The sequence below is a fragment of the Filicampus tigris genome, chromosome 1 (genome assembly GCF_054856515.1).
Source record: "Filicampus tigris isolate MCC_2025a chromosome 1, RoL_Ftig_1.0, whole genome shotgun sequence".
NCBI lineage: Eukaryota > Metazoa > Chordata > Actinopteri > Syngnathiformes > Syngnathidae > Filicampus > Filicampus tigris.
Genome location: NC_141217.1, coordinates 311,667 through 324,207, shown reverse-complemented (window position 1 = coordinate 324,207; position 12,541 = coordinate 311,667). Strand labels below are relative to the sequence as shown.

Here is a 12,541-nt window from a genome sequence, read left to right as displayed (position 1 = left end):
TGCGGCGGCCATCTTGGGCAGGGACATTACCTAGACTGGGGATACTCACTCCGAGGTCCCCCCAGTGCGGCAGCCATCTTGGACAGGGACATTAGCTAGACTGGGGAAACTCACCCCGAGGTCTCCCCATTGCGCCGGCCATCTTGGACAGGCGGCCATCTTGGGCAGGGACATTAGCTAGAATGGGAATACTAACACCGAGGTCTCCCCAGTGCGGCGGCCATCTTGGTCAGGGACATTAGCAAGACGGGGGATACTCAGCCTGAGGTCTCCCTAGTGCCGCGGCCATCTTGGGCAGGGACATTAGCTAGACTGGGGATACTAACCCCGAGGTCTCCCCAGTGCGGCGGCCATCTTGGGAAGGGACATTAGCTAGACTGGGGATACTCACCCCGAGGTCTCCCCAGTGAAGCGGCCATCTTGGGCAGGGACATTAGCTAGACTGGGGATACTCACCCCGAGGTCTCCTCAGTGCGGCGGCCATCTTGGTCAGTGACCCCTAGTGACCCAAATGACCCTAAAATGAACCGGAAGTGACCCAAATTACCCAGAAATGAACCGGAAGTGACCTAAGTGGCCTGGAAATGAACAGGAAGTAAACCAAATGACCCGGAAATGAACCGGAAGTGACCCAAATGATCCGGAAATTACCCAGAAGTGACCTAAAAGACCCAGGAATGAACCGGTAGTGACCCATATGAGCCGAAAGTGACCTGGAAGTGACCCAAGTGACCCAGAAGTGATCCACGTGATACGGACGTTACCCCAAATGACCCAGAACTGACCACGAAGTGACTCTCAAGTACCCGTCACATTCAGTAATGGCAAATTCAACATTTACACCATTCATATTTAAAATTGACAAAATTCAGCTCATTCAACTCACATTCTCACATTGGGGGTGACATGGCTCAGTGGTAGGGTGGTCGTTTCCCAACCAGAGGTTGTGGGTTTGATCCTCTGCCATTCCATCCTTGTTTGACTTCTTTTTTTGGTGACTTCCTTCTTTTATTTTTTCCCTACTTCCTCTTTTCTTTCTTCCCTTCTGATTTGTTCATGTCCTCCTCGTTCCAGGCTATTCTATATCATTTGAGGTAATTCAACTTCATTCAATTACATTCAGTATCATTTCAAGGCATCCCAAAGTTTTTCATAGAGGTCAATCAAATTCGTTCAGGATCATTCAACTTCATTCAGTATCATTCAACTTCATTCCACTTAATTCTACTTCATTTCAATTCAATCCTTTTCATTCAGTATCATTCAACTTCATTCAGTATCATTCAACTTCATTCAATATCATTCAACTTCATTCACCTACATTCAACTTCATTCACCTACATTCGCTTTACCACTTTTTTGGGTGAGTTATACTAGGTATCCTCACCCCGAGGTCTCCCCAGTGCAGCGGCCATCTTCGACAGGGACATTAGCTAGACTGGGGATACTCACCCCGAGGTCTCCCCGGTGCGGCGGCCATCTTGGAAAGGGACTTTAGCTAGACTGTGAATACTCACCCTGAGGTCTCCCCGGTGCGGTGGCCATCTTGGACAGGGACATTAGCTAGACTGGGGAAACTCACCCCAAGGTCTCCATCTTGGACAGGAACATTAGCTTGACTGGGAATACCCACCCCGAGGTCTCCATCTTGGACAGGGACATTAGTTAGACTGGGGATACTCACCCCGGGGTCTCCCCGGTGCGGTGGCCATCTTGGACAGGGATATTAGCTAGACTGGAGATACTCACCCCAAGGTCTCCCCAATATAGCGGCCAAAATCAACAGGGAGTGACCCAAATGAGCCGGAAATGAACTGGAAGTGACCCAAAATGACCCGGAAATGGACCAGAAGTGACCTAAATGATCCGGAAATGGACCTTGAAGTGGCCCAAATGACCCGGAAATGGACCGGAAGTGGCCCAAATTACCCGGAAATGAACCGGAAGTCACCCAAATGACCCAGAAATGGACCGGAAGTGTCCCAAATTACCCGCAATTGGACATGCAATTTCTCCAGAAATTGCATTCTCTAGTTATTATTTTTCCACTTTTTAACACTTTTCTTGGTGTGCGACTCATTCCACATTTTTCACTTCATTCAAGTTTCAAAACATTCGGAAAATTCATGCCTTCTGGGGTAGTATTTTTGTTCGTTCCCCAAATTTACCGTTTCCCCAATATTTCCTATTTTTCACCCCAAAATAAACATTCATTTCCAATGGCACTTTCAACATTTCCCATTTCCACTATTCCAATTTCAAATTCACAAGATTCAACTCATTCAACTCACATTGGTAAAGCTTTTCAACAAACCCACAATTCCTACTTCTCAAAACTTTAACTTATTCACCCGTAAAAAAGAACACAAAATTCCACCATTCATTCCCATTGCCATATTCAGCAATTTACATTTACATCATTCCAATTTGAAATTCACAACATTCATCCCATTCAACTCAGGTCAAGCTTTTCAACACACCCCAAATTCCTATTTCCCACACATTCAAGTCATTCACCCACAAAAATTCAACTATTCACCATTTATTCATCAAAAAAGGCACACAATTTCTTCATTTCCAGTGGACCGGTGTTATTGCTCCTTGGTCTCCCCAGTGCGGCGGCCATCTTGGACAGGGACATTAGCTAGACAGGGGATACTCACGCCAAGGTCTCCCCAGTGCGGCGGCCATCTTGGGCAGGGACATTAGCTAGACTGGGGATACTCACCCCGAGGTCTTTCCAGTGAAGCGGCCATCTTGGGCAGGGACATTAGCTTGACTGGGGATACTCACTCCGAGGTCTCTCCATTGCGGCGGCCATCTTGGGCATTGACATTAGCTAGACTAGGTATACTCACCCCGAGGTCTCCCCAGTGCGGCGGCCATCTTGGACAGGGACATTAGCTAGACTGGGGGTACTCACTCCGAGGTCTCTCCGGTGTGGCGGCCATCTTGGACAGGGACATTAGCTAGACTGTGGATACTCACCCCGAGGTCTCCCCGGTGCGCTGGCCATCTATTTTCTTCCCTTCTGTTTTTTGATGTTCCCCTCATTCCAGGCTATTCTCTATAATTTGAGGTCATCCAACTTCATTCAACTTCATTCAGTATCATTTCAATGCATTCAACAGTTTTTCATAGAGGTCATTCAACTTCATTTAGTATCATTTAACTTCATTCAACTTCATTCCACTTTATTCAACTTCATTCAGTATCTTTCAACTTTCTTCATCAATCATTCAACTCTATTCCACTTCATTCAACTTCATTCAATTTCATTCAACTTCATTCCACTTTACTCAACCTCATTCAGTATCATTCAACTTTATTCAGTATCATTCAACTTTATTGCACTTATTTCACCTTTATTCCAACGAATTCCGCAGTTTATTTTCAGCATCCTCGCCCTCACACGCAATTTCTCCAGAAATTGCATTCTCTAGTTTTACAGTGTAGTTGAAACAAGGTGTTCTGATAAATATTGAGTTTGTGGAATAAGAGTTAATGCACCCATTTTCAGCCATTTCAGGGGGCGGCTATTTTGTGAATTCTGGTCGACTGAAAATGACATCACAACTGCTCAAGGCTCAGGTAACGACCAATCACGGCTAACTTGTTTTCTGAAGCTGAGCCTGAGCAGCCGTGAAGTCATTTTCAGTCAACAGAAGTGACAAAATGGCCACCCCGAATGGATTTTGCTGCTTAACTCATATTCCACAAACGCAATATTAATCAGAATGCCATGTTTCAACTAGTGGGCCTGCTGGGAACATATTCTTGAAAAAAATATGTTTGGGTCGATTTCCTCTCTAATACAAAGTTTTGTTTTTCTTCTCTAATACGCATAATTTGATCTACACATTCAAAATGTGGTATGCACCTGGATTGGAAAAAAAAAAAAGAATTAAGAGGAACATAATTTTTTAGCACTGTAAATTAGTATATTCTAACTATCTAGGTATTTCATGTCTTTTCTTGTTTGGTGTTGCCATTAAGGGCTAATGGCAGGCCATGTGTTACTTAGTGTGTTGAGATGTCTGAGTCCATAAAGGCAACACTCATAAAGGTGTGTGGTGCGAATGACCGGGAGGTAGCAGATGTCCTCTTGCAGTTCGATTGCAACCGTGGGTATCCAAAAACTGTATTTGGGTTTTTAATAAACGTGAGTTTGCTGACTAATACCTCCATAATCCATAATAGGTACTACAATATGTTAGCGTTCCTTAACAGGGAGAAATGAAATCGGGCATCAACCACAACGTGCTTCGAATTTAGCTGCTCGTTTAGCACCACCGTGCTGCTATGAAAGGGTGGTTCACATCGTATTAAGTAATTTTGTGAAATGCGCCCGGACTTTTGGACTCTGTTGTTAACGCAAACAGTCATTACCCACAATGCTTCTGTTTTACATCACACATGACCCGGATTACCACTACTGTGCATGTGCGTTGCAGACAGGCATAAAGCCAGCGGGAGACAAGACATTTTTGAGAAAAAAACACAGTGCCAAATAATCAAATATATAAATAAAAGTGTCGTCTATAACAATTAATTGCAGAGGATTTTAATCATCGACGTTGTCGTTTTAGTAATCTAATCTTGGCAGCTCTAGTGTCAAGCAATTTACGCAAAGTGTGCATGCAGTTTATTTACAGTAGAGACATGACAGCTATGGTTAACATGTTTTTTTACTTCGATGCATGTTTTAAGCAGTTTAAATTGGTTTTCGATGAATCGTTATATCTAGGTATTTCATGTCTCTATCAATCTCTATCAAATGTCTCCAAAAATACCCAATATTGCGCACACCTCTGATAAGAATGTGTTAATTTCATCATATTTGTTTATTAACTTTCGCATTCGTGAACCAGTGTTCCACCGTACAAGAAAATTCTCATCTCAACCAAGTACTAACTTGTGTTTTGGTTGGGGGATCTAATACTTATTTCACTCAATAAAATGCACAATGCTGTAACTTTTATATGCCGTTTTGGGGGTTTTTTTTTGTACATTTTTGACTGGAATTCTATTACCCTAATTAAACCATTAAAATTACATATATACTGTATACATATAACACTATAAATGTATTGATTTACTTGTAGTGCTTACATTGTCCCCATTGGCACGCAGCTTCCAAAAAGGTTGTATGAAGAGCCAGGAGCCTTCATTGCCAGTCCCATCGAGTGTGACACGCATTGCATTCTTCTCCAGAAGCGCTGGCAAACGCTTGTTCACAGTCAGGTATTTGTTGCTCTTCATGTGTAGCAGCTGGAGGAAAATAAATCAAAATAAATGAATCAGACGCTGAGTTACCCTTCCCTCTCGTTGCTACACTGCCTGTTAAAAGCAGATTTTTCCAGCCTTTTTCCCATGGAGGAGCCTGATGTTTGAGTGGGATCTTCACATCAAAGAACAAACCAAAAAAGGGTATATATATATATATATATATATATATATATATATATATATATATATATATATATATATATATATATATATATATATATATGTTTTATTTTGTATTTCTTCCTTACTCAGCCATGTATCAGTAGTGCGGCACCTAAAATTTGGATCAAATTGAATTGTTTGTACAGTTAAAGGTGGCCCTCTTCAGTGATAGTTGACCACATCGCAGTGAACCATTTGACGACCACAGACAGAAAATTTCGCCCTCATATTATCCTCACATTTATCAGTCATAAAAAGAATAAACAGACAAGTGAGCGTGCACATACGCACACACACACACACACACACGCAAACGCACACCCACACAAGGCACACACACACACGCACCCACACACACCTTTCCCAGGACTCTTTATCTTAATCTTCCTATTGAGCGCCCACCACACCCAGTGTTTGCATGAGTGCATGCATTGAAACAAAGTCAATATTAAAAGAAAATGTGTTTGTACTACATGACCACACATATCCACTGCAGAAGAGTCATATGTGTTGCCATGGTGACAAGGGAGGAGTCAGTGTGTGCAAACAGTTGATTGTTACAACATTTATGCAACACAACAATTTGAAAGTTTTATGCAAGTTGCCAAAAACAGTACCTGAATGACGGTTCCATACTTGACCACATCTCCATGAACTTTCTTGTTTTCTGTCTCGTTCTGCTTCTGCTCCAAGTTTGATGCATGCTACACCACATGGACACGCACACACACGCACACGCACCCCCACATACACACACACACACACACAAACACACACACATGCAAGCACACACACACATATTTCAGGGTCCAACATTAACAGTGGCCTGATGGCCAGGGGTAACCATGTGACTGATGTTCACTGATGCTGGCCCGACCAGGCCACCAGTACAATTATCATAAATAAATGTGACGATATCAACACGTTCTTGCTTTTAAATGTGCAATAGTCAAGATTTTGAGTTTTATTCACTTAAACTGAACAATCATCTTTGTTGTTTTCACTCCAGTTGTGCACATTCAGATCGGACCATTGACTGACGCATTGTGCATTTTCTCCACTGATTCTACGCGCTTCACTTTTACATTTACAGGTAGGCTGTTTAGCCTGCTGTCTTAGCTGCATTAGCTAAATTCTGCATTCTCCAACATCCTCTGACACCATCACATGTATATTCTGATGTATTTAATTGGCTAAGAGACTGAGAATTGGATTAAAAAAAAGAAAATGACGTAAACGCTATCCCAGTTTAAAGGGTAGCAAGACTCAACAGCACTCCCAGCACTAGTGGTAAAAACGCGGTTATGCGCTCCCGGCCTTAATGGGTTAATATAGTTTATTGCTGTTACACTTTAGTTCATAGATTTTGTATTATAAAATGGCATATATTGAAGTCATAATTTATTAAAAAGTATCACTAATACAAATGACTATTTACTTACATTTATATAATTCTTCATTGATATTTACAAACTCTGATTTATTTTATCGTCACAAATATCTATTCAATGATGTAATCTACTTTGATATATAGGTGGTTTTAAAAGTTTTGCAACATACCTACTGTACATCATGTAATTTATGATCTCAGGCTTTGGACAGGTGTGAGAGTGAGTTGGCCACCGTGTGAACGTCTAATGTTGCTCACCGTGGTCCAAGGAATGCTCAGGGAGTTTGTGTGAATGCTCAAACAAATGGAACATTAGAGGGAACATTGGCTATTAGTCTCTTCAATGGGGATTTTAAACTGTTATCTAAATTGATGTGTCTTCCTTTAGAAGGAGTACTGCGACTAGTTATCTCACAGGCCAGAACTGGATTTATTTGCAACAGAGACTCCTTTTTTAATCTCAGAAGGGTATTTAGTAGGGATAGGACAATACACTTTTGTTCCAATCCAATACGGATTCTGATAATTGGGTTGCGATCCGATAAATATTGTGATACTTAAACATGATAAAAATGTACAAATATAAAATTGTAGGCATGTTGTTTACAAAATTTTAACTCAAGTGCCACGATTGAAAAGTGCATGCATAAACTGTTCCGGTAACTGTTCCTGATACACAGGAGTGCAATAAATAAAATTCCATTCACAAAGCTCAATTTTAAGGGCCTCAAATATTCCAAAAGTATTTTACAAAACATGCAAGACATAACATAAGGTATCGAAAGTATTGTTACTTTATCAACGCATCAATACTTGGTATCAGCATAAAATGTGTCATGATACATCACGATACAATATTTTTTTTCCCAGCCCTAGTATTTAGTGTGTCCCCTAGGAATACTCTAAGGCCTTATTGACTTTTGACGCTTCTTCTTCTTTCATGTAACGTCAGAGGTCCAACTTGGTGTCGTGTAGCCATGCCAGTATCTGGGGTGCTAAGTCAAAGAGGCTGGCTTCCGAGGGTGGTCTGTATATGGGGCAAGTGGTGATAATGTGGTCGGCTGTCTGTTCAGGGTCTGACAGGCCCCAATTCTTCAATGATGTTTTAAAGCGACTGACCCCAGTTCGTAGTCTGTTCAACATGGTCCATTGCCGGTGTGGTAGGTCATCTCCTCCTATGGCGGCACCTCCTGGATCCCAGATGTAGTGGTGGATGCAGGAGGGACCTGCTGACCGCCACTCCTGCTTCCAAGCTGCTGCCAGCCAAGCATCTCTGGAGATGTCCTCAGAGGTGGAATTGAGATCTCTTGTGCTGTCATGTTCTAGGGTTGGTGGGATTTGAGTCTGCTTGGAGGCGCTGCTGTTGTTGTGGCGTTGTGTAGGATGTGCCAGTCATGAATTTGTGCCAGGCGAATGCCTGGCCAAGACGAGGGTAGCAGCCTCCCGTCGGGGGCGAGCAGGGGCTATCCCTGCTAGAACTGGCAGGAAGGACATTGGGGTAGGTTTTATGCATCCAGTTATTATTTGGAGGGCGCTGTTGATGGCCACGTCAACTTTGCTCGCATAAGGGCTTCTGCACCAGACTGGCGCGCAGTATTCTGCTGCAGAAGAGACCAGAGCTTCGGTCGAGATGCGCAGTGTCTTTGCGGACGCTCCGCAGGTTGTCCCCGCAAGGCGGCAGATCAGCGTGACCCTGGATGTCACTTTGGCCTTGACTTCTTCTAGATCTTGTCTGAAGGTCAGTGTCCGGTCCAGATGCAAACCTAGGTACTTCGGGGTTTGCTGGACCTCCAGGTGTTTATTGTCCACACGCACATTGAGTTCCCTCTTTGCCTCTCTGGTATTGAGATGGTATGCTGCTGCAACCGTCTTTCCAATGCTGAGCTGTAGACACCACCTTCGAAGGTACGTTGCCAGACTCTGGAGCTGCAAGTAGCAGCTCATACTTTTACCTTTCGTATCCTGAAATTTGTTTCGTAACAAGAGGCAATATTTTCCTGTTGAGGCGTTTCGTAACTTGAAAACTTCGTATGAAGAGACGTTTGTAAGTAGAGGTACCACTGTAATAGGTTTTATAATTCATACAACTTACTTCCTGCAAGTTGCCAACCACAGATCGATTAGAAAATAGGTTTTACTTACTCATTCCGAGTGTTTCCAAACCTCATGGAAGCTCGAGGAATTGTGGCTCTAGCCACTGGAAGTAACGTAGATATAGCTAAACTGCTTGCTACACCATAGACAGTACAATTTCCATGCGATACAAACACAGCACATTCAATGGCGAGCGATGTTTTGGAATGAGAGGATTTTGAAACACACAATCTGACAGAAGGGGGCGTTATTAGACCGTTCATGATTAGTACTCACTGAATCATCCGGATACTGTGATGTCACAGCTTCGGAAAAAGCCGAAGATGAGATTCAAACAGCAGACGACACATTCTGAATTATATTTGGTGATTAAACTGCTGTCTACCAACGACCTACTCACATTTTAATAACAGTTATGCAGTGTAAAGGGGGTTCTATAGGGCTACCAAATAGTTTTCAATGTTTGCACCCTGATCTTTCAGGCCCTCTTCCATCGTCTTTAACATTGGACGTCTCAGCATGATGGCAAGGTCCTCTGCATAGCCCTACTTTCTGGATGACGAGACTGGTAGATCATGTATGTAAATATTGAACAGCATCGGAGAGAAAACCGACCCCTGTGGAACCCCATTCCTCAGTCTTCTGAGCCTACTGCACTGGCCACAGCTGGTCTGGAGGACGAAGCTCTGGTTGGACAGGGTCTCCATAATGAACTTCACTGGTATTGTCCTCAATAGCTTCAGGTGGAGACCACGGTGCCAAACGGTGTCGTATGCAGCAGTCAGATCCAGGTGCACTACCCCAGCCTTCTCATTGTCCTGGAAGCTGTCGTCGATCTCCTGAGCAAGTCGTGGAACCTGGTCTGGAGTGACCCATGAGCTGGAAGAAACGCCGGGATTAGCCGGACCCCGCTAGCTGCTGCCACAGACCGCTGGTGTTTTTCTCCTCTCAAGTGGGACTCGAAAAAGTATTTTTGCAGACTTTGCACCGGGCACTGTAGATATTTTCACCATGGACCAACCACCTCTTAAATAAACCATATTCCATCAATTTTTAAATTAAATTTACACTTCCCCATCTCTGCATTCGCTTCCCGCTCACCTCTACAAACGCGACTAACCAGTAAATGGCAGTAAAAGGAGGTTGCGTACAAAGTACCGTATTACATAAATTAATCCCCAACTCTCGTATTTATAGTGCGTGGGCATTAATAAAACAAATATACACCATTAGAAGTTTTACGGTGGACTGCAGTGTTTCCACAGCATTAAACGCATCGTCTAGAAATTTAATACCAACTGCAATTTTCCCATTAAATTTAAGACAAGACCTTGATTGTCCGGATTTTAAATTTAAGACATTTTAAGACGCGGGAACCCTGAATAAATCAGCTATTTCGATCGACCAGACAAGGTTGTCCTTTGAGCCCACTTTCATTCGCTGTGGTTATGACACCTCTGTCAGTTACGCTGAAGTCTCAAACCAATGTACGCGCTATAGTAAGAAATGGACAAAGGGGGGCATTTCGACAGACTCTGCGTCAATGACAAACGCCCGTTTTGATGACGATTGACGGGAAAATGACGGACTAACCACTGAGGGAAGTGGATTTTCTTCCGCCAAATTGACCAGGTGACGATTACAATTCGGTTTATCACGAAAAATCACGGACTGGTGAATGACAGACGTGTACCCAGGCCGCTGATGGATGATGAACGACAGACCAGCAAAATTTGGTAAAATGCCCACCTCTGGAAATGGGTTGGAACTAACACTAGCACTATATTCGCACACTCTTCAGTTATTCCTTTCTGACCTGTCTCGTTCCATTCGTCCAGCCCCCTCAGTCCTAAGTGCTTTTAGTGAGATTTCGAGATTTAAATTAAACCCGGGTATATAGTAAAATTTACGCTGTAAATAGACTACAACCTTAACCTGTAACTGTTTAATCTAATTTGTATGCCTTTTTAAATTGTGCTGAAACTTTAACTTTCAAACATGTATGTCAAATAGAAAATTCTTAAAAATATTCTTAAATTTGTTTGGCGGACTGATTTGTAACAAGAAATTTCAGATGATATTTGGAAGGAGAACACGTAGATCATCAATTTGTGCCAAACACAGCTTTACTGCAGGATTCTTCATAGAGACATAGGCGGTTTTACAGGGTGGGTCCTGTTCAGGTTTAAGGTCGATAACATCCAGATAGCAAAAGACGATGAATCAGTGTTGAATTTGGGTTAAGAAGGTTGATTTTTGTTTACGGTTGAAGATTGATGGTCAATCAACGTTGATTCAACAACATTTTATCATTGTTTTCTGATTAAATTACTGATTAAAAGATGCAGATGAATCAACGTTGAATTTTGGTTGAATTAAAACTTTTGAAATGTCAATGTTAAATTAATGTTGAATCAATGTTATCTATGTCTGCCCTTCTCTTTTTCTCCTTGGGTCCATTGGGTGGTGGGGGGGGCGGTATTCTGAGGGAGACAGTCCTTTTTTCAATCACAAAATGAGTGTGTGTGATGTGTGTGTGTGGGTGTGGGTGTGTGGGGGGTGTGCGTGTGTGTGCGTGTCTGTGTGTGTGTGTGTATGGGTGTGGGTGTGTGGGTGTGTGTGTGCGTGTGCGTGTATGCCTGTGTTTATATACATCATCCTTGCAATCCCTTAAACATGTAACAAACACCAAAGTCCAAGTCAATGCTTCCACAATGTCCTTAAAAAACCTTTGCAGGTGTTTACACCCCTGCGGATGTTTTCACAAAGCCCTTACAGAGCCCTGCAAATGACTTCTGCAGCTGGCTTACGCCTCTGCACATGCCTTTGCAAAGGTCACGATGATCACAATGGAGCATATTATGCTCAAGAGTGAGACCCAGTGTTGGAATTTGGTCATACAGTATTAAGAAATGAAATAAATAACAGTGTACAAAGAACAAGTGTGACTATAACCATTCATTTTACAATGATTACTGTTTGTATTTCCGTTTGAATGTTGTAATACAACAAAATGATAAACAGTTGTTTTGTGCTATAGTAAATAGTGCTTTGAGAGTCAATGTGACCCGTGGGTATTTGCTTCTCTCATGATGTCAAGAATACCACACGCGATGTAAACGAAACAACAAGAGTGGAACCTATTTGATTACATAGCGAAAATGTAGCAATATGTTTTGTGTATACATGTTAATCCATCGTATTACGCTGCTTGGATGTAATATTAGGTATCATGACTGCCTTTATACTATGTTCATTTCTACTTGATGTTATATGCGTTTCAGACAATCATAATACTGTTTGCTGTGGGCACAATAGTATGATTTTTTTTAATATTGAATTTGTTGGAAGTTTATATTTTGGTGAGCTAAAATGAACTTATGAGTGATCAGCCAACGCCCATGCACAGCTGCGAAGGGGACATGCGAATTTTACTGAAAAACAACCTTTATACTTGTGCAGTTAACTTGTTTACGACAAACTCAGCCAATGCCCACGCACAGGGGACAAAAGAGACAAAAGAATTTTACTGAGAAAAACAAGTCTTAGGACATGCGCAGTTGGTATGGAAACGCCTAGAAAAAGAGAGGCTATAAAAAGCGGAGT

At 42.4% G+C, this 12,541-nt stretch overlaps 1 protein-coding gene across 10 annotated transcripts in view; it reads right to left on the bottom strand.

Annotated features, from left to right (window-relative positions):
• itpr3 (inositol 1,4,5-trisphosphate receptor, type 3) overlaps positions 1-12,541 on the bottom strand; it is a 373,289-nt gene that overhangs the window by 313,849 nt on the left and 46,899 nt on the right. For all 10 annotated transcript variants that reach the window (XR_015088794.1, XM_086046039.1, XM_086046029.1 and 7 more), the window contains 2 exons: positions 6,069-6,155; positions 5,113-5,271 (listed from right to left, as the gene is read on the bottom strand). Coding sequence is in view for 9 of the 10 variants with exons in the window: in XM_086046039.1 (XP_085902165.1) it covers positions 5,113-5,271; positions 6,069-6,155 (246 nt within the window). In the remaining variant the exon portion in view is untranslated. The remainder of the gene's footprint in view (positions 1-5,112; positions 5,272-6,068; positions 6,156-12,541) is intronic.